At 44.3% G+C, this 22,656-nt stretch overlaps 1 protein-coding gene across 3 annotated transcripts in view; it reads left to right on the forward strand.

The window, feature by feature from the left end:
• SHISA6 (shisa family member 6) overlaps positions 1–21,592 on the forward strand; it is a 267,514-nt gene extending 245,922 nt beyond the window's left edge. Inside the window, exons 5-7 of one of the 3 annotated variants that reach the window (XR_012626008.1) lie at positions 6,105–6,257; positions 15,422–18,653; positions 19,755–21,592. Coding sequence is in view for 1 of the 3 variants with exons in the window: in XM_074847536.1 (XP_074703637.1) it covers positions 6,105–6,257; positions 15,422–15,972 (704 nt within the window). In the remaining 2 variants the exon portion in view is untranslated. Of the gene's footprint in view, positions 1–6,104; positions 6,258–15,421 lie in introns of all 3 variants that reach the window. The other 2 variants (XR_012626009.1, XM_074847536.1) reach the window with 2 other exon arrangements.
• Positions 21,593–22,656: the final 1,064 nt, after the last annotated feature.

The raw sequence follows: 22,656 nt of genomic DNA on the forward strand, positions 1-22,656 counted from the left end.
GGTCCATAGCCAGTGGCACACCACCAGTGGCACACAGTCACACATAGCCATTTCAGGATGGGTGATTTGTTTCTCTCAGTGACTAGAGCTAGTTTGGCTTACTCACCTTGCTTGCCTGCTGCCAGGACCAAACATGCTGATGCATTTTCCTTTTTGAACCAGCTCGCCCTCCATGCAATGGCAAACTTTGAGCATGAAGCACTCACAGAAGTGGAGGGAGTTAACAAGCTGACAGTTTTCAATTCAACGGTCTCAAATTCATTAAGAACAAGTCGTAGTCCCAGTTCTGCTTGGCTCTACATGCTGGCTGCTCTGGTGCCAGAGCCATGTGTTGTTTTCTGCATTGCCATGAAAATGCAGTGAACTCAAGGGGAAGTGAATATATCTTTTGCTGTGATTCCTAAGCGCAATTCTACTTTCTGTAGTTTTTCCTTTGATTTTAATTGGTAACATTATTCCTCTCACCCCATGTTGTAGTGTGGAACTACGTTATGTTCAGTTAAGCACTTTGTGTACTCAGAAGCATCTTTCTTCGTAGGATTCAGGTATATTATTATGCTGTGTGTATACATTGCAGCATTGAAGGCCATCACCTTGCAATATGTTGGTGTACCTCATCCTTTTTGCATCTTACTCCTTCAGATTGCTGCTCAGTTCTCAGCCACAAGCCCTGAAAGACCTAATCCTAGCACTGTCCTGATATGCAGAGGTTTTTTTATCACTGACTGAATTTAAAATCCTACATCTCCAGCTCATATAAATGAGAACAGCTATTCACTGGAGAGCTGTTGATTTACACCATGGAGGATCTGACCTGGAAATGTATAAACCTCTTTGAGATTCTTCATGAGAGATCCAAAAGACTATTAATAACACTGTTTGTAACATAAAAAAAGAAGTGTGAAAACACAGATAGTTCCCCCTGCAAACACTGAAGATATATGTTATAAATTTTAATTCGAGTCTGTGAACATCAGTTCTTTGCCTGCTATAACAGTATGTCACTTCCAGGATGGCTCAGGAGGTGCTAAGTCTTGGCACAGAAGGCTACCAAACGTCATCAGCTACCACCAGATTTTTCTGAGGAATGCAGTTCTTTGTAAGAGCTTGCATCAGAACTGGAGAAGATTTTGTGTCTGAACCTTCAAATGGCTGAGCAGAAGGCAGTGTTGGGGGAGCAGTGTGTGCTTTGACAGAGGACTGAAGCTATGCTGAACTGAAGCTGAGCAGCAGAAGGCTTGGTTGTATCAGCTTCTCCTAGGTGACATTGTTTGCTTTCTCTGGGTGAATGTTTTTAAAGGCATCTGTTGAAATGTCTTGCAAAATTCACACAACATATGTGCAGACTCATATGCAAATATGGAGCACATCCCTTTTGCCACTTGAGCTTTGTTTAAAACTTTGCCATAAATTCACTTTTTTTTTGTCTTGGGTATCATCTGCTCCTGTGCTTCTACATGAAAGGTTCTGCGGCTCATGTAAACACACTTTGAAACAGAAACTGTCTTCCAAGAACAGGGGCAGAGCAAGACACTTCATGAAGACTTCAGATCTAATCTCCACAACACAAGTTTCCAGTTTTAGAAATCCTGAAACTGCTTCTGAGCCCTGTGCTTGCAGAAAGTTTGCAAAGCACTGACAGTGAACTAAGGGTCTCCCTCAACTTAGAGTGACTTTCTTTCCTTCATAGATTACAAAGCAGTCCAGTGTATGCATAAAGCAGAGAAGTGAATCCGTATGTCCACTCGGAGTCTGGCTGTAATTACAATCTCCAATGCATAGAGTGAGATGTAGCAGGTAACGTGTTCCTCTGTTCCATCAGTGTAGGCAGTGCTCCTGGTTCCTCGGGTGCAGAGCTCTCTGCCACATCATCCAGCACCTTCTCAAGTTTTTATGCAAGAGTTGCCTGGGTGGAGCAGGGGAGCCTTTCTGAGTCTGGCCCATGAGTCCCCTGGTTTTCATGGAACTACGACGGGGTTTGGACTGACCCTACAATTCTGGCTCCTGAAGCAGAAGAAATGCACAGTTCTTGTTTGGTAGGTGTCCAAGAAGAGACATTAGAGCTGCAAAGGAAGAGTCTCTTTCCACAGAGATGCCTGCTCCCTTCCTGAGCTTGTGTCAACATTGTGCAACCTAGAGAGTCTTTGGCAGTGCTGTGCCATGCTACCCTCCACTGGCTGGAGCAACATGGCACTCCGGTCAGCACACTGTGAAACACTGATGCTCAGGATTTGCAACTCAGCATTTGCAGAGTTGAGCCCTCTCCTGCTGAATTAATCAGAGAGACACTGGCAGAATTTTAAGATGTTGCATTGGCTGTAAAAAAGTGTGGTTGCTTCGAGGCTGTAGCAAAGAGAATTTAGAAACAAAGCAGAATTACACTACTGGATGATGCTCCCAACTCTCTTGTATGTGCTATGCACTGGGTGGGCTTCATTTCCTCCATGTTCCTCTGTAAATAACTTTGCAAATGGTGCCCAGAACGCATGTTGTATCAGAGAAGCATAAAACAGCATATGACTGCAGGATGGTGGTGAGGAAAATGTGGACTAATACTGACTTTCAAAGGTAATCCCAGTAACCATGAGCTACTGTCCATTGTCCAGTGGTTATCTCCCATCGCCCAGAATGTAGAGATGGACTGGAAAGAGTGGGAATGCTGGGGAACAAAACGGAGTACAACCTCAGCTGCATTGCAGGGAATGAGGAAACCTTCTCATTTACATCCTGTTAATTATGTCCTGCATCTTCCATAGGAGCCAACAAACACCACAAACAAAAAGGAGAGAGACCAGAGAAAAGCATGACTCAGATATATTGCAGGAGTGAAGAGCTACTAAGAAACTTCTGCTGAACCGATCCCAGAATATAAATTGCACAAGATATTTATCCTTACTAGAGTCTCTCAGTTCTATGATTTTGCCCTTAAACTACATTATGCAAAAGACATCTGAAATTATCTTTGGTCATTTCAGTTTATCCCTTATTTTGCTGAATGATGGGTAGTGAATTTCAAGGTGACTTCTCATTTGCCAAAATCATTACAGTTTGTTCCTCACTGACTGGATGGAAAAAGCAGTAAGAAGACGTACTGATTTTGAACAAGCCCATCACATAAATGCATGGCACTTAATTTCACACACCTCATGCAAGCAGTCAATTAATGCTCCTGCTTTGGCACTGAACACAAATTCCATACATATGACTGGCTTATTTCAGCATGTCCAAACCTCCATGCAAAATGGGGATTAGATACAGGTTCTGGCTGAGAAATTTGCAAGGAGATGTTACCCCAGGGTCCTTGCCACACAAGCACAAATAGGAGTGGGGACATAATTTCAATGCTGATATAGTCTCTCTTTACTGGATAATATCTAATCAATTTTTTCCAGTGGCTTGATGAATATGATGCACTTCCTAATCCTGCAGTCAGTCTATTAGACAAGGATTGAAGTCATCAGCAAGAAAATAATGTTCTCAGAGAGATGACATATTAGCTATATGCTCACTTGGGGCTATGTTCTTTTTGCCAGACAATAACCCTATTCCAGGAGTGCAGAGACATACATGAGCAATAGGAAAGAAGAGTTTATTAACCAAGGTGGTTATTGCATTGTTAAGAGGAAATTTTCACCATTGCTAAATTCTATAAGAAAGTGCCTCATAATTTCCCAGAACTGGGAATAAAATTATGCTCTAGTGGAAAGCTGGGCTGTTACTTTTCTGTGGGGTGGCTGACACTGGCTGTCAGCTGTTGAGCCCAGATGACAGCATGCAGGTGCTTGCTGAAAGGTGAGAAGTCCCTGTTCCTGACAGAGCAGTTTCCTTCCCCCTCACCTTGCTGTGCTGGCAGTGGTGGGGGATCGCACAAGGTGCTGGTGCAAGATGTGCTCAAGGAGAAGGGAAGCTGCTCCTCTGCTCACAATCATACCCTGGACATAGGTGGGAGAGTGCACTGTTGTGGTTTGTTCCGCAGGAAGCTTCATTGTGAGGAAGCTCATGGAGCACCAGAGTGCATGGAATCAGTGACAACAGGGGCAGGAGTGAGCAAGCGTTGGGGTTTGTTGACATGGTAGTTGTAATTCAAGTGCCTAAATATGGGTGTTATCAGATAGGTCCCACATCACTCCTTTCAGCACTTTGTGGGTATCTTAGATACCCTGGCATATCCCAAATGGCTCAGGTACCTCTTGAATTGAGCACGGGGTGTGTAACTCTGCTGAGAGTTTCAGAGGAGTGCTCTGACCGTGCTGGCTTTGGGAAATCATGAGCAGGTTTGTGCCAGAAGACAAGACTGCCTCAGCCTGCCTTTGACTGAGAAGCAAGTGTGCAACATCAAGGATGGGTGACAGAAGGTATAAAATATCTAGGGGAAGTCACAGTGGGAAAAAAGTTGTGGGGGGCAGCTCTGCATTCCCACATGCAGACATACGTGGGAACTGCTGGGTCAATTCTAGGCAACAGAGAGCACCAAGGATGCAGTGAAAGGTGAGCATTTAGAGATGAGGAAGATGCTCTGCTGTCTAATGCAAACAGGACTCCACACAGGAGAAAGGCAACAGGGGAGGAGATGGCCTGTCTCCTGCAAATATTTTTTTGCAAGAAACAGTTTAATTTGTGATGCGGGTGTAGAAAAATGTATGCTGAAATATCTGCACTCTGCTTGGGTGGAGTTTGTTTTAAATATTTCTGGAAGATGGGAGAAGTTAGCAAATGTTTGGACACTGCACAAAGCCAACACATTTGTCAGGGCAAAATTCCCCTACAGCTCTATTTCTTTTGGACAGAATCTGTGCTTTAATTTCAACTAGTCCATGGTTCAGAGGAGGTAAGAGGGGTCTTGAGGTACATGAGTGCATTATGAAGCACATGTTGCATTGCTCTTCATGAGCACACTTTAGAGGGGTGTACAACAGGAATGTATGAACCCAAGACTTGGGCATTCTGACACTTCTCAGCTGTATCAGAGAATTTAGTCCTCTGATTTAATTTTCAGACCATACTTGAAGTGGCCACCTCCTTGACCTTTTGATTCAGCTAATGCAATCCCATCACTGCTGCAAGCTCCCACAGAGCCCACTGTAGTCTGTTCTAGCTTTGCTTCTAATAATTGAAGCTCCTGCTAGTTTTAATACTCCTGTATCTGCCTATTTTAATATCTGAACACCCGAGAGTTATAAATGCAATTCAACAGGTCCCTTGGCTGAGCTGATGAAAGACCATTTTCCATACAGCTTGCTGCAAAGGACCTTGATTTCAAAACTGCAGATTGTCTGGACTTGAATGTTAACATCCAGGCTCAGCGCTAATCTTTATTGACAGCGCTCTCAGCATTAGCATCCTGACAGTGGGCATTTTGACACTGGCTGGGAACTTCCTCAGTGACCAACAAAATGAAAATAACTAGAGAGGCATACTCCACACCTCAGGGACAGTACCTCCTTTCCTGCCTCAAGAACCTCTCCAAACCTTGTCTTGTCTTCTGACTGCACCTGGATGTGCACCCTACAGATCCAGTTCACACTTTTTTGTGTGCAGGGGAAGCATGGACATCTCTAGAGCCCACCAGAATCCCGTGGGCCATGGACCAGATTTGCTCAGAAGCCTTCAGGTGCAGAGCATCAGTGAGAAATCTAGCACGATGAGAGAGCAATTTGATTATCAGTCTGTTAAAATAACACCATAGACTCATTCCCATGTCTCTGAGGGTGGGGAAAGCACAGCTTGCTGGGCTAAAGGTGGGCGTTGCTCATGCCAGCTGCAGTAGGGTCTGTCCACAGCACGGTGACACAGCCCTCCACGGTAAGTGATGTGACTAACAGTCCACCAGATCCACTGTCCTGCTGTGGGGAGAGCTGATTTGTCCAGGCACTTTCAAGGCAGCAGTTTGCTTTTCTCCATAATCATTGTGGACAAGGAATGCCACAGGATCCATTTTTCACTGATCTGCCAGTGCCAGTTTGAATTATGTCCAACAGCCTGTCATGGAGGCTGGCTCAGATACAGCTCTTCTCCCTGCCGGAGTTTGTTGGAATGGCTTGCCTCTCCCAACTTCGTTTGGTGCACACTGTAGACATGTCTTTCTCTGTTGTCTTTTTTTGCAGACAAGCCACGAATGAACAACATTCTTACTTCTGCCACCGAACCCTATGATCTGTCCTTCTCACGGTCCTTCCAGAACCTCTCTCACCTCCCACCATCCTATGAGTCTGCCGTAAAGACAAACCCAAGTAAATATTCTTCTCTGAAGAGACTAAGTAGGTGTCAGCTCATTTCATTTCCTTTGTATCTCATTTGCTTGTAAGCTCCAGTGGGCACATTGTTAAGACAACAACCTTCTTCCCTCTGTCATTGTGCTGCCCAAGTTGACATCTCTGGTAACGATTCTTTTGGCTGTCACTTCCCATCAAGGAAGATCATAGAGAAAGAGTCACTTCATTACTGTGAGAGCACATGTGGTTATTTGCTTACTGACCTCCTTGCTGTGCTGCGTCCCACTGCTCCACCTCGTATTTGCTCCTGATAGAGTCATCTGAGAATCCTTTTTCTTTCTGCCAGAATCGAGATGAACCAAGCTGCCTCAGATCAGCTGAGCTCACCTCGGTGTACCCAGGGCAGTTACCTCGCCATCCAGGGGGGTAGCTGGAACCAGATGACAAATCCAGGCCAAGAGAAAGCTGCTGAAATGGTTGGGAGCATCTATTTCAGTAGGACCGCATCTGCCTGCCTTGAGCAGTGCTGCGATCTGCCATGTTTCATGATGTGTGTGTCCAGATCTGGTCCCGACCTGTGCTGTACACTGATCCATGGTGTGTCTCTGATATTTCAGCATGTTACTCACTACCCTGTTCACACCAGTTAGTATCTGTTCTTTCTTGCTGTTTTATGTATTGTATTGTTCTGCCAACTTTCCTGTAACGCTCCATCCCATTACCTTCGCTGATGGCAAACTCTTCAGCTTTGGTGAGATTATGAAATAAGTGATATTTGTGCAAGCAAATGTTCTGTTCAGACTGACATCAGGTTTATAGTATGTATGTTTTCATGAGCATTTTCCGGATGCAGCCATGTATTCACACTGCCTAATTTAGGGAATTAATTTAAGTGTTTATACTTACAATAACTTCACTGAAGGTAGGTGAGGATGAGGAGCAGATCTTACTTCTTTAGTCTATATAAGATCTGCATTCCCAATTCAGCCAGCTGAGACACACTAAAAGAAGTGTCAGGGAAGCCCCTGGACTGTCCATAAGAAATCCCTATGGAAGATTTTTCAGAAGATAAAATGGAATGGAAGTGTAGCACATAAAAGTCTCAGCCCACTCCTTGGCACTTCAACGTGGGACTTACATACATGTGTAACATCTGATGTGCTTAAAAGTAAGCATATGCTTAACCATTTGGAGAACAGAGATGAGATATTTTGTGATTGGAGCCTGCCCCTGTCCAGTATGCCACGTGTATAACCTTGGTTCTGCCGTGAGCTTTGTTCCCTGGTAACATTTGGACCTCATACTGCCAACCATAAGCATTTTCACCTCACTTCATCCCAGCGATAAACTTGAGCAGCTTTAATGGTGCTATCTGATATTGGAAAACCCTTGAAATCACAGCATTGTAATATTACTGATTTAAAATGTTCCCATTTTGAGGTGATTGGGTTTTTTGATGTCTCAGCTAAAATGAAGATTTCTCAGCACAAAAACAATACCCTCTGGATAGCCCCAAAACCTGCTGTTTCATTTGTAATTGATTTGGAATTTTCTGTGATATATACTTCCTGTTCAGAATCTGGAAGATCTCTGTCTTGGCAACATTGAGAACAGGTTAGACAAGTGCTCACTAGGAACAGCAACAATGGCTGCTCCATGCAGGGGATGGTCAGGACCTCTTCCAGCCTGTGGTTCATTTATTGCTTTACATATTGTGCATAGATGCTCAGTGAAATCTCCTTGAGCTCCATATTAAAGTTACTGATGCATCTTATTGAAACCTTAAAAACCCACAAATGAATGCTAATTGAAACTCGTGGGCCTTCCACAGCCAACATCTGGAAATATATGTCAGATTTGATCACTATCTTCTACCTACTTCTACAATGCTTACCTGACTCACACTGAGTATAAATTCACTCACACCAAGCACTGCCATTCGTGCACTGAGCAATACCTTACTAAGTGGAGTCTTAGCAGTCTGACCTACCAGGTGCAGAAAATTTTGCTCAGCAGTTGAAGAAAGCACAGGTCCCTACCTGTCCAACCTGCCCCTCAGTAGATCACAGCAGAAGGGAATAAGTATTGAACTCCAGCACTGCATTTCCTAGATATTTGTCTAAAATAGGCTTGTGTTAAGGTGCCAAGATTAGATGTCCTCAAGAATGTGCTGAGCATATTCAGCGTCCCTCTCTTGAGCCTTTCCTGACCCTCTGGACAGTTAGCATCCCTGCTCCCATTCGGAGGATACCTGACAGTTGACAAGAATTTAAGAACATTAATCTTTGGCTAGAGCAGGGTTCATTCACCTTAACTTTTCAGCAGCATCAACCCTTGAAGGGAATCCCTACACACTGCAATGGAAATACTATCTATTTACCCATCAGTGGCAGGTCTAGGTATAGTTCAGTCACCTTTGCAAGGCACCACCCTATCCTCTTGCAAAGCACCTAACAAATGTCACACTATGTTTGAGTAACTAAATAAGCAGTTTCATCTCTAAAAGTACTAAGCACTCCATGCTCCCACTGGGCTTGCATATACTCAGCACCTCTAGAATCAATGAATCACTTTCTTATAGCTGGTCTTCTCCAGAGCCAAAGGAAAATAGGCACCCAGCTCCTAGACTTTTTCTTGTAAAATGCCAGAAATATCATTTTCCTATTCTATATGAAGGAGGGAAATACAACACAAAATCTGGAAGAAATAGTATCTAAATGCTGGGCTTTGCAAATGAATTATTGGGGGTTTATTTTTCATATTTAACACTACTTGTTTCTAATGAAATGCCTGACACAGTTAAAAAAAAATGAATGTTGTAAAGAGCTCATTAACAAACATAATATTTCTATTCAAGTAAAACAAAAGACATTAGGTACTTTTTTAATGTGTGTTTCAGCCATTTGTCTGGGTTTCTTCAGACTTGCCAGACAGCTAAAGGTCACTTATTTTTCCCACAGTTAGCAGAAACAGATAGTGAAAGACAATTTGCGCCCAAGACCATCTAAATTGAATAATCAAGGCATATCCAGGAAAAAATAATAGTTAGTGTCTCTTTGCTAGAAATGAGGAGACAGAGCTTAGCAAGGGTATGGTCAGATCCACCTCACCCCACTTCAGCCATCCAGCAATTGGGCATCTTGTCTGTCTGATGCAGTCGTCTCTATGATCAGTGAAGGACAGTTGAACCATATGAACCCTCTGAAGGTCCCAGTCTCTCACTGACACCAGAGTTGTTCTGGTAAGCTACCTAGCTCTTTGCTGGATAACAAGCCTAATTTTTGATGTCTAGAGCTTGATGAAGTACATCTCACTTAAGGAGACTCCTCTAAGTGATTTGTGGAACAAGGAAGAGCTCAGCTATACCTGCTGCCTGCACCTGTACATCCCTGGGGAATGTGCCCAGCTTGGGGAGGGGAGCTCCTCACTTCTGGATTTGCAGGGCATGCACTCACCTCTGCTGGCATTTGACTAAGAAAGAAACACCATGGCTTCTTCTCCTTCCAGAGCAAGGGCTTGAAGATGGTCCAGGCCTTTTAGGTACAGTAGGAAACAGGTTGCTGGCTGCATAGTAGACAGCCAGAACCAGGTCCCATGCAAGCAGTGAGCTTTCTGCTTCCATGTCTGTTTACCTCCTCAGCTCTTACTTCAAGGCACAGACAAGAGGAAACTTGTCTGGGGTTGATACCTGTGAAACCAGGTAGGAGGATCTCTGAGGGACAGGGTACCACCTCCGTGGGAAGCCCTATGCCAGCTTTGCCCTGGCAGCCCTGTCAGGCTGGCTCGTGGGAAGAGCAGGGGGGGTGGGAACACATGGCTGAGCAAGAGCAGCCCTATCAGTTCTGTCCTGCCCAGTGCCCCAGGGAATTTCTGTTTCCAGCTAAGTGAAAAGGTCAGTCAGGAAGGAAGCTAATATTTTCAGGCATATTAAACCACTTGGTATTGGCTAAAGAATTGTCACAAATGACTAGGCAGCTTGAAAATGTTAAATTCCAATTAAAACAGGAGAGACAAGCCCAAAGAGGAAATACACTGGAACTGCAGAGAAAGAAAAACAAAGAAATTGCCTTTAAGAAAAACAAAGAAATTACTAATATATACATACAGGTATGCACATATTTAACCATGTTAACATACAACCGTGGGAAGAAAAAATATCAGGTTTTCCACATTCTCTTCCCAATATGCCACAAATGTACCTTGTTTCTCTAATTACAGTGTCAGAGGATCTGTGCTCTGCCTTTCTGTGATGGCATCTTAAAGATGTTGAGGTGAGATGTGTGAGTAAGAGCACTCATGTGGGGCTCTCCCTCCAAGTGGAAGAAAAAAGAGAAGCTGTCTGAGAGCAAATCAGATTATATTAAAGCCAAGTCAGATGAAGCACTCAAACACTCCTGGATTTTGGTGAGACCAGCCCTGGCCAATATTCTAGAAACTGCCAAAGGAGGAAAGAAAGGGTGAAAAAACCCCACACCTAAACCAATGAAAAAATCCCAGAAATTGTGCAGAAAATGTGATTTCCAGTAATTCCACTTCCAAATATTTGAAAAACATAAGTGGAATGACCCAAAAGTATGAGATAACTGAAAAAAAGAGAAATTTCTGTCAATCAATACACCAGTGATTTCTTTGTGTCTGCTCATCATTTCTGGCCTTTTGTAATCCACTTAGGACACATCTTTGAATTTTTAAGCACATCCATGAGAGAGAAACATATTTGACTGTAGTTTTATTTTGGCTAAAGTTACAAATGTCAATTATGATATGAGCATCATATGAAAAGATAAGGGGTAGCAGTATCAGAGCCTCACTATGCCAGTGAACTTGCTGGTGCAATGAGGATAAGATTAATCAGGCTGGATGGTTTCAGGTCCTGGAGACATTTTGATTTTAGCAAGCTATGCAACCAGATGTCCATAGTTCCCACTCCCACCCACTGGGTGACACACCTGGTGCCTCCAATCTCAGAAGCCTGGAGCTGTATTAATGTCATTGCTTTCCCTGGGCGCAGGAATGCTGTGGTTACAGAGCTGTGCTGAGCTTCTCCCTCGGCACAAAGGCATGCGTGTGTTACAACATGCTCGGCCTCTCATCAAGCTACAGAATCACAGAATCACAGAATCATCTATGTTGGAAGGGACCTTGAAGATTATCTAGTCCAACTGTTAACTAGCACTGACAGTTCCCAACTACACCAGATACCTCAGCGCTATGTCAACCCACCTCTTGAACACCTCCAGGGATGGGGACTCCACCTGGGCAGCCCATTCCAACGCCTAACAACCCGTTCTGGAAAGAAATGCTTCCTAATATCCAGTCTAAACCTTCCCTGGCACAGCTTGAGGCCATTACCTCTTGTCCTGGCACTGGTTCCTTGGCTCAAGAGACTCATCCCCCCTCTCTGCACCCTCCTTTCAGGGAGTTGTAGAGGGCCATGAGGTCTCCCCTCAGCCTCCTCTTCTCCACACTAAACCCCCCCAGTTCCCTCAGCCGCTCCCCATCAGACCTGTGCTCCAGACCCTGCACCAGCTCCGTTGCCCTTCTCTGGACACGCTCGAGTCATTCAATGGCCTTTTTGGAGTGAGGGGCCTCATCATTTTCGAGGTGCGGCCTCACCAGTGCCGAGTACAGGGGTAAGATCCCTTCCCTGTCCCTGCTGGCCATGCTATTGCTGATGCAAGCCAGGATGCCATTGGCCTTCTTGGCCACCTGGGCACACTGCTGGCTCCTGTTCAGCCGGCTGTCAGTCAACCCCCCCAGGTCCCTCTCTGACTGGCAGCTCTCCAGCTACTCCTCCCCAAGCCTGTAGCGCTGCTGGGGGTTGTTGTCTACGTTCTCCATGACTGGTTCAGCAATGCTCATGAACGGATACAGCCTTTTGGAGGCAACAGCCTGTTCAATGTCTGTCTGGTGCCTGCTTAAAGCAGCTTGCTGTTCATGGGAAATTGCAGTTTCAGATTCGATTCCTTTGAGATGGAAATGTGAAGTTTTTCTACACTTGAAAATGTTCCCAGAAAAGCCATGCCAACATCTACATGTGTATCTCAGCATCACGGGAGGAGGCAGCCTGTGTGAGCTTAGAAACATCTTTGAAATGGAATCAGTTGCCTGAATGTTTTAGATACTGCCAGCAAAAGGCCATGCAGACTTCTACACTGTTTACAGGGATGGAAGAGGGAAGTAAAGAATATTTTTAATGCTTCTAATTGGCAAAACTTTTTAAAGTGTAGAGCATGCCACGTGTTTTATCTAAATTATCAAAGAATAACTTCACTTTTAATCATCTGATTCTGCTGCCTCACTAGTAGACTCAGACCACTGTATCCTCACATAAGATGTTTTAGCTCCTGCTGGCAAATACCACAGCCAGGTGTGATCATCCAAGCACATCTCCATTTGGGATGTTCTCTGCTTTAATTACATTTATTTAGAGTCACTTGGGCAAGTCCAGTGGAACTTCTTTCATCCAGAGCAAAGGCCAAGTGCCAGAGTGATAATTGCTTAGCTCCTTTTCTGCATTCAGCCTCAAACATTATTAAGCCTGTGCACACTTAAGCCTGTGCAAGGCCACATTATAGAATAAAAATGTCTAAAATTACTGTGGCCATATGGAATTTCCCCCCAGTACTTCTCAGGCTTCCTAGAAGGTGATCTTAAAGACACAAGATTTTGAGGTGAGGAGAGCTGCTGTCTGACATTTGCAATGAGATATTCTTCCAAGAAGTTTTTGATTGCAGAAGAAGACCCATTCTTACAATATATACTCTGGAAAGCAAATCCCATCAGCAGCAAGCATGTCAGTACAGGAGAGCTCTGGGTAATCCTCACACCTTGGCGGTGTGTAGGCTGTAAAGAAGAGGTTGGCAACAACAGCAGTGCCAACAGGCCGTGCACTTCAGCATACACATTCTCAGTACTTTTGAATGCTGAGAAAGGGGGATCAACCATCTTCCTCACAGATCCTCTGGGTTATGTGGACTGTTCGCAGGACTGTGAGGATCAGGGTCCAGGGGGCACTGAAGAGCGCTGAATCTATGGGAGTGAAGATGAGGAAATTAGTCAGTGAGATCATCAGGCACAGGATGCTTACAGCACTCCAGGGTCTGGCTGAAGACATTAAGGCACCAATGTGTAACTGTTGTCTTGTGAGCAAGCTTCTGGAATGTTGTCAGCAGCAATCACTTATCATAAGGCATTGACATGTCTTCTGAAAGCACTCTGCCTCATGGGACAGCCAGCCAATTGTCTTCATTTCTCAGCCAATGTGGTGCATAAAACCTATAGATTTATGGCTATGTTAGAGGAAACAGGAACTTTCCACACCATATTTAACTACTAGGCCTGCTGGATGCCTACAGACACTCTAAGCTTTGGAAGTGGGACTTCACCTGCCTCGTGATTGCCCAGACTGTCCTGCAGCACAGATTTGCTCTTTTTATCACTCAAACATCTTCAGAAACTCCATGCATGTGAAATATTCCTCTTTCACCGCCTGATACTTTCGCATCTTACGTCACCTACTACTGAATTAAATACTGGAGCTGAGAAAATCAATGGAGCTCCTCTTTACTATTATTATTATCATGTATCTTTATCATACTCATCTTGTAAGCAAAAGAGTTTCCAAAGGAATTTTATGACAGGTCCCAGGAGCTGGCCAGGACGTATAGGAGATTATGTCTTTACCCATCAACACTTGGCTCAAGATTGGTAGGGAAAGTGTGTATGGGGTCATGCGTGTATGTTCCCAGCTCTGTAGTCTCCATGTCAGGCTGCTCCTATGAGGATACTTTGCAAGAAACCTTGTTTCTACTGTAAGGTGCAGAAATTTGCTTTACCTTTGCATGAGTGCCCTTTCCTGCATACCAGTGGGTGTTCTGCTGTCTTCTCCAAGGAGAGGATGGCTACCTGCCAGCGGTCTGGGATGGGTCTCACTCTGGGGTCTTCTGAAGTCACTGATGAACCAGAAAGGATAGGAGATGTTTTCGGACAAATCAAGAAAATGTGTCAGACAAAGAAATTAAGAAGTGTCATACAGATGATCACTGTTGAGCATTAAACATGCCTCCATTCCCTGACCATGGAGGCCAGCATTGTGCTCTTTCACTGATGGCAGTATACTTGTGGTAAGGGACTGATGTTCCGTGCTTTACCCCCTCTCCAGCCACTGGCACATCATGACAGTTCACTAGCTACACTGAGCTTGAAGCCCAAAAACTTCTAATCCTCCTTCCAGGTAGGTAATCCCAGTACCCCAATTTAAAGCATATGAACATCAAATGGGTTTACCAGAAAGTTTTTGTGTTTCTGTTGTTTTTTTAAAAAATCTGAAATAATTGTGGAGCTGCTTCTTCAAATTACAAGTTGGTTGAATCAGGTCATTCAAGCTGATTAGGATTAAATTGATAAAAGGATTAAAGGATAAATCTGTGGTATACAACATCCTCTCTGAGTCTGAGACATTTGAAAACCAGAAAGAGGGTATGTGTGTGTGTGCTGAGTTTCCAAGCAACAAAGAGTTCATTTTAGACAGAGAAGAAGCAAACTGAGCCAGAAACATTCCATGGGATAAATTCTATTATATCAACCAAGGTGCCTGAAAAAATGGAAAATAAAACCTTAGGCAATGATTCAGTGTCTCAGAGAGCGCATGCCATGCCCACCAAACCTGCTTTGTGATCACATTTACAAATATTCAAAAATAGTTATTAAAAATGCAATGAGGTCACTCATGGATTCCAGATCATATCCACATCTGTGGCCAGAAATGAGGTATGAGTTTTCTCAAATGTAGAATTTGCCTGCCTCATCTCACCTTCCCTGTGCTTTCTTTACATGTGTATTGTGAAGGTGACATTTGATAATTTCTCCATAACTCACTCTTTGTGTAAATCATGCAATACCATGGTCTGGACTCTACAGCATATGGAATCTGTTGTGTCATGATGCAAGAAGGTGTGATGCATTGCACAGGGACTGTCTGCATGCAATTATCACTCTCTCTGTCTGTCATAAGCCTGTGGCGACACAACCCACACAGGACTGGCATCTCTCTGACATGGACATCCACTCCCAGGACCAAATGCTGGTAGATGGTCCCCCAGGTCTCACCAGGAGGCTGCTCCAAGGCTGTGTGCTGTACACAGCCCCTTTTCACCCTGTGGAAAAACGCTATGATATTTCTAACTGTTCCCTTTCCTTTCCCACAGCTGACAAAGAGGCTGATGAATACTACATGAGGAGGAGACACCTGCCCGACCTGGCAGCCCGAGGCACACTCCCTATCAACGTCATCAAAATGTCTCAACAGACCAACCACAGGGACAGGCCACGCCGTCCCATCAGGGCCATGTCCCAGGACAGAGTGCTGTCTCCTGAGAGGATCATGCCTGAGGAGTTTAGCATGTCCTATGAACGGATCCTCTCAGATGAGCAGCTTCTGTCTGCAGAACGCCTCCACTCCCAAGACCCCCTGCTCTCCCCCGAGCGGTCGGGGTACCCCGAGCAGTCTATGTCACGGGCATTGTCACACACAGATGTCTTTGTATCAACACCCGTCTTGGATCGCTACAGGATGACAAAAATGCACTCCCATCCTAGTGCCTCAAATAACTTGTACAATACTTTAGGTATGAACCCAACCTCTGCCAAGCGCCAAGCATTCGCCTCCCGACGGCACAACACAGTAGAACAACTGCATTATATTCCAGGACACCACCATCACTACCGCACAGCGAGCAAAACAGAGGTGACTGTTTGATATGACCTCGTGCATTGTAGATACTTATTAAGGACTGGGGTGGCCACAGCACCCCATACTGCAGTGGCCTTATAGGCCAAGATAACCTCTAATAACTCAGTGTCTGAAAAGACTTTTCTGACAGTCCCATCCACGTTGTTTTTAAAACCACTCCTTCATCAGTGACATAAGAAGAACCCAAGCAAGAAAATAGACGATTGTGAGGGATAATAGAGGAAATTTCCTGATGTGCATCAGTTTCTGTCGAAGAAAGCCATAGTAGTAGATGGCTCCTTCCAAGGGCTCATCTGCATTATCTCATCATTTCTATGAATTTAGGACTTTTCAGTTGCTACAAGTAGAAGCAGTCTCATGCAGCCCAAGACAGGGAGGAGGAAATACAGCATCCCATCCTGGCAGAAAGGGGCCCTGTTCTCAGTCCTAATGCCAGTCCTCATGTTTGGCCTTTCTGTAGCAAGTAGGTAAGCTTCTGTCTTCTGAGCATCATCTCCAGACCGCTCGATATCAGCCACCATCTGTTCTTCCTCACCCTTGGAGCAAATTCAAGGGCACACTTTCCTAGGGGACTGGCAGATCTAGGGACAAGAATAGCCTGGCTGAGAAATAAAGTTTTAGTTTATATTAAATATACTCATAAGATAAAAATATAATAGTGCCTACAAATCGCCTGCTCTCTCAGTGTAGGAAGTAGTGGGGTTGATGTGTTCAATAAGCACAAATATGCTGAAATGCTTGTTAGACCCTTTTCTCCACTCATTCTAGTATCTTGGCATCTCCAACATGTAAATAGAAAGGAGGAATAGGGTTTCTCTTCCTCCAGCTTCTTGCCACTGCTGAACCTAAAGCATCAGAAATTGTTCAGCTTCACACTGCTGACCTGTGCTGGGGGAAGCCCTGACTCCACTGAGACCCCTGCAAGGCAAGGCTACCACCCATTTCACTGAGCCTGGATATCTCCCCAGAAGTTTATTTTCCTGATAGGATTTTCCACTGGTCCACTTCCCCTGTTTCTGAACATATTTTCTCCTCTCAGTTACAACCTAGAACTCTATATGTAGCAAATCTTTTCCTAGCCCTTAGCATAAGCACAAAGCTGAGGGTGTCTGCCTACCGAAAAGCAGGTAGGTAATTTTCCATGGTTTACTCTCCATGTAACACCCCCCTCCGCCCCCCTGAAAACCTTCCAAATTCCAATTCCACTGAGTACTAATCCTAACCATGAAGACAGTTACATTTCATGCATAATAATTATATATCCAGCATAATTATAATAAATGGGCATGTTGTATATCTGATATAATGCTAATTAGATACTGTATATTTGTAAAATCTTTAAAATGTAGACTCATGGGTCCAGAATTTGTGAGGGTTTTATCTTTGGCTTTCTAGCCAGATTGGGCTTTGCTTTGGTTTTTTTGGGTTTGGTTTGATTTTATTATTTTTTTCCTTTTATTTTTGTTCCTATCAAATTCTGTGGATCTAACTCATACTAGAACATACTTCTGTGGCCAGGAAAGGGTCTCAGAGGTTTTGAAGGCCAGCCAGACCCGGTGCTGTAACTGTTAGTGCTGGACACTCTCCAGTACTCACCATCCATGGTGTGCACTCAAAGTCCCACCACACGTACACACCCATGCTGCCAATCTGAACGGCAGGCATGCTCCCTCCTCCAGGTGAAATGATGACTGACTTCAGGCTGTAAACGCATTCCCATACAGTGCTACTCTTTTCATGCCCTACATTCCTACACTGAGTCTTTTCCTACATGGCTCTTCACTAAACTTCATTTAAATTAGCTCTGCCCTTCTCCCTCTCCTTGAATACCTCCCACCTCCTGGCCTTAATGACATTCCCAGCTCAACACGTTGGTCCTGTAACACACAATGATTGTAGATTGTTGTGAGCTTGAGTCTTGTGGAGGCTTATGATGCAGCACCAGGTTTTTCTGGTGCAGGGTAGGCAGGAGGAGCATGCTGTCTTTCCCTGGTGGGATATCAAGGTAGACCTCAGGGGGGTGGCCATGTGGCCTTTCTCTTTCTCAGACTGTCCTGGGGCTGCTGGTCCTAGTTCATGAGCTTTCTTCTGCCCCGCCTGATGGAGACTGTGTTCAGAAAGGACTCCATCTGTGAGAAGTACTGGGGCTTTGTTTGACGGAAACTGAGCTGGGAAGGAATAAATAACAGTCTCCATGGTTCAGATGGTCATTACTACACAGCCTTGGGCAAAATCATTCTGGGCAACAACCAGAATTGTCTATGGATCAGGGTGGCAGTTCATGGCATGGGAGGGATGAGAGAGAAAAGGCTCAGACCTCATCTCCTGACCCCTTCCCTTGATGGACACTTCTCTCCCCTGACTACCTCCAAGCTCCTCAGCTCAGTCACTGGATATTTCTTCACAGAAGGCAATCCCTGTGAAAATACTGTCCTTGCTGACCTTCCCACAGACTGAAGTTTGTGACTCTTGTGAAGAGAAGAGAAATACACATGGCTGATGAGGAGGCAGTTCTTGCTGGGGTTCTGGGGCTCTTCCGTTCTCTCTTGGCCCAAGCAAAGCCAGGATATTCCCCTCTGCAAGCAGGGAGATGTGAACACTGTGGGAGAGGAGAGGAGAGTCCACCCTAGAGTCTCCAGAAGTTGTGGCAGAGCCAGAGGAGCAGAGGTGACCATGTGAGGCCACGGGTAGGTGAACACTCCTCTCTTTCCATTTCCATAGCTATTTGTCTCAAGCTCTAGTGTTCGTCTAAATGTTCCATTCGTGAACTAAGAAGCTGCTGGATCAGATGCAAATATGGAAATTTTTCACCCAAGTAGCCTGTGCAGATGTTGTGCTGTGCTCCAGGCCATTTGACCTCAGAGCCTTCTCTTATTCTGACTGAAAAATATCACAGGCCCTCTGCTAACTTGTCCTGGGCAATAATCCTCCAAAGAAATCTTAGCCCCATTTCCTCGTCTTTTTCACACACTCAACTGTTTCAAGCAGAGACGTCCCACAAGAACCATCAAAAAGCCTTTCCGGGCCAAAACTCTTCAGGGACTCTGCCACCACCACAGAAAATTTTCAGCAAATTTCTTTGGGAAGGCACCATGCCCTGGATGACCACAATCTGTTCCTGGGCACCATGTGTTCCCATGTCTTGCTTTGTGTGCTGGAATGGGTTGGTAGCTAAAGCAGTGGCATTTCAGCACGCATAGGTGTTCTTATGTCATTTTTTTTCCTTATTCCTCATTCTGAGAGTTTGTCTCTGAAAGGACACTTGGTCCAGGACTGGGCGTCATGATCCACAGCCTGGTCCCCAGCACTTCGGTTCCCCGTGGTCAATATGTGATGATAATGCTAAAATTTTCCTACTCCACGGAGGCATTATGAGAGTTCATACCATAATGTCTATGAAGTGCTTTGAGACCCTCTCACAACAGACGCTGTAGAACAACAAAGCATTTTTATTAATATTGTTTGTCACCATTGTCCTGCCACATCACGTCTGATGTGTTGCAATCCAGTGTCTGTCCAGAATGAGAGTGCTGGGTGGGGGGATGCAGTTCCCAGATGTCCCATGGCTCTCCTTCTGGTCAGGGTCCCTAGCAGGCAGCAGCTGTAAGGGATGCTGTTACCTCCACTTTGACGTTTCTGCTGTCTTCTCATGTCTGAGTCACCGTACCATTCTGCACTCAGGAGAAAAGCAGGAAGCAGTCACATTCCTCTGTACAGTAAAATATAATCTGCCTTGATTAATCTAATATACTCTGAAGAATTGATCTGTCTTTTTCTCCAACCCACAGGTGGAAACACACATCTGTGGAGTGTCCAGTTCCCAGAGTGCATGTGCAGGGACTGAGGGAGGGTGATGTAGAAAAGTTTATATTATTTCCTACAAACTGATAATTACTTGCATTCCCCAAGCAGCAATGCGTAATAGTGAGCTGCACTGGATTTTATACAACTCTCTCATTAATACAGATACATGTATGTATATGTATATACACACAAACACACATATATATACATACGTACTGTAAAATGCAATCATTAAGTTCTGACTGACCCTGCACCAATCTAAGCTTCCAAACTATATTGAATCACTCTTTGAAATGTGGAAAACTATTTTTAATGAACCACACAGATCACCACATGGAATGGAAATTTTGTCATAAAAGTCTTCTAATGCCAGTGAATTGTGTTTTAAGGAAAAATGAAATATTTTTCAATGTTTTAATGTTCCTTTTATAAATGATGATCTGTTACTTGGGGATGGGGGTGGGTGGGAAGAAACAGGGACAGTTACCTGGGAGTAAGCCCTCCTTTCCTGGCCTAGATTTAATTTCTCTCTACTGTTTTACTAGCCTGGCTGGCTGTAAAGCTGGTCCCATGAACCTGGGCTTCCTGCATGCATATTTCTGTTCTTGTGTTTATCAATCAGAAGCATTCCCACCAGGAATCTGCAAGAGCCTGGCATCAAGTTTTTGCAAGAGATCGGTAGTTTCTGGTAGCCGGGAAGATGTCTTCATCTTATTCCACCACAACAAACAAAATCATCATGAAACAGGGTAACTTTAATTGTATTTGAAGTAAGTGTTCTAATTTGTGATCAATTTGCCATCATGTGATGGAGAAATAATTTGTCTTAGTTTTGTTTCAGATTTAGTGCTTAAGCTGGAAGGAGGGTCTCTGCTGAAATATGTTTAACACAGAGATTTCATGTTCAAGTATATTTCAGAGGAGTGGAAAGTTAGTAGGGGAAATATATGAGAAAGGGGCTTAAATATTTTCATAAAAAGTGTTGTTAGCAATAAGCTTGTGTTGGGGCTGCTTCTTAGAGAACAGCCACTTCTGTGTTGTATGTCCGTAAGTGAATGGTAGGAGGTATCACTCCCAACCTCTCTTAGCTGCTTCATGGCTGTCAAGGAGGTGCCCTCACCGAGCCCAAAACCCATCTGGGAAAACCAACCTACACTTCACCCGCTGGCAGCCCAGGGGCAAGGGGAGAGTTGGATGATCCTGTTCGAGCATGTTAGTGTAAATCTGAAAGAGATCTCTGCTCTCAGCAACAAGCAAAGCGGCATCCCGTGTCTCTGCCATGACCGCATGATGCCCAGGAGGTCTCCATCCCCACCACCTCTGCTGCAGGGAGACGTGCGTCGCGCCACCCTGACCCTCTGCCCACGTGCTTCGTAATGGCTCCTGACCTTCTGTCTGCAAATCCGTTAGACATTTTTGTAGCAAGAATTTCTTGGCTCTGAGAAAGACACTTCTTACTGTAATATTTTTAGTTTGGGGACAATATTTCCTAAGAGGGGTTAAGTGGATATTTTTGTGCTTTAGCCCAGTTTATGGATTCCATGTTTATTATACAGTAGTACTGAAGAGGAAGTACATTTGTATCTGTAACTTTGCACAGACTCTTGGTTAACCATTAAACAGGCTTCAAGATGAGCAGTATTTGACTGTTTTTTCTCTGTATTATTCTCGTTGTTATACTTACCTGTAAAAGCACATTCTGTATGTACTGTAAACAAAAATATTATCAGTTTAGTAAAATTTAGAGTCTTAAGGATTTTTCCACTTTTGTCAGTAACAAATATTTATGGATTAAAAAATAAAGGCAATTTCAACATATAAATTGTTTCTTTTTGATATCTATTGGGAAAAAAAAAAAAAAAAGGCCTTTTTCTTGGCAGCCTTCCCAATCTTTGTAACCAGCGTTTGGCAGGTAGATATCTATATTTCTGTGTGTAGTTAAATAGCATCTATTAAAATGAATGCTACAAGGTCTGGAAGAGTCATTATTTTTACGTATTTATTTACTGCATTTCATCATCATGACAGAAAATAGCAGGAGGAGAAGCAAGACATTACTATTTGCTGTAAAATCTTGTCATGCAAGCCTGTAAGGTTTTATTTTAAAGTTGCCCTTCTTTAATTTTGCATTCATAAGCCATGATTCATTCTCCATCTAGAAAGCCTTGTATTGTAAAGTCAGAACTTGTGAAATGTCCCATAACACTGTAGGCTTCAACAGAAGCTTTGCTTTTGCTATTGGCAATGCTGCACACACAGGAGTTCCCCTGTCATTATTCTGAGATGTGAGAAGTGCCAAGGAGGCCAGAGCGTGTTCCTCACTAAAGAGCCCCCACTACTACCACAGAGGATGAAACCGTATTTTCATTGCCACCAGCTCTGAGTCTGGAGTTTCTTACTACTACGTCTAGCTCGGAAATGTGGCAGGGTTTTTCTCTTGCTTTTTTGCGGAGGAAACATCAAATTTTATATCTCCATTTTCATATTAATTTGCCTTCAGCATTATGCAGATTTGCTTACATTAAAAATGTGATAGCTAGTAATTGGGAAGGATTGCTGGAAATAAAAATTGTTGAGGTATCAGCACCCTTCTGCAGCACAGCTATGGGAGTGGACGAAAGGAGGGCAGGCACTGGGTGGTGACTCCCTCCCAGCGTGGAGCATGTGGCAGCCCATCCCTATACTGCAGGGCTTTGGGAGAAGCTCTCCTCATATCAGTTGTTGCACGACTCTGCCCCTGTCCCTCCTCTGCCACCTTGCAGCTCTGGCACTGATCTTCAGAGGAGTGCTGCTGAGATAACATCACAGGGTTAACGCCCCACTGCTGCCTTCATTAACACATCACCGTCACCCACTCAGGCATAGCTTTCTGTTGCTTTCCTGCTC

The sequence above is a fragment of the Strix aluco genome, chromosome 21, assembly GCF_031877795.1.
Source record: "Strix aluco isolate bStrAlu1 chromosome 21, bStrAlu1.hap1, whole genome shotgun sequence".
Classification (NCBI taxonomy): Eukaryota; Metazoa; Chordata; class Aves; order Strigiformes; family Strigidae; genus Strix; species Strix aluco.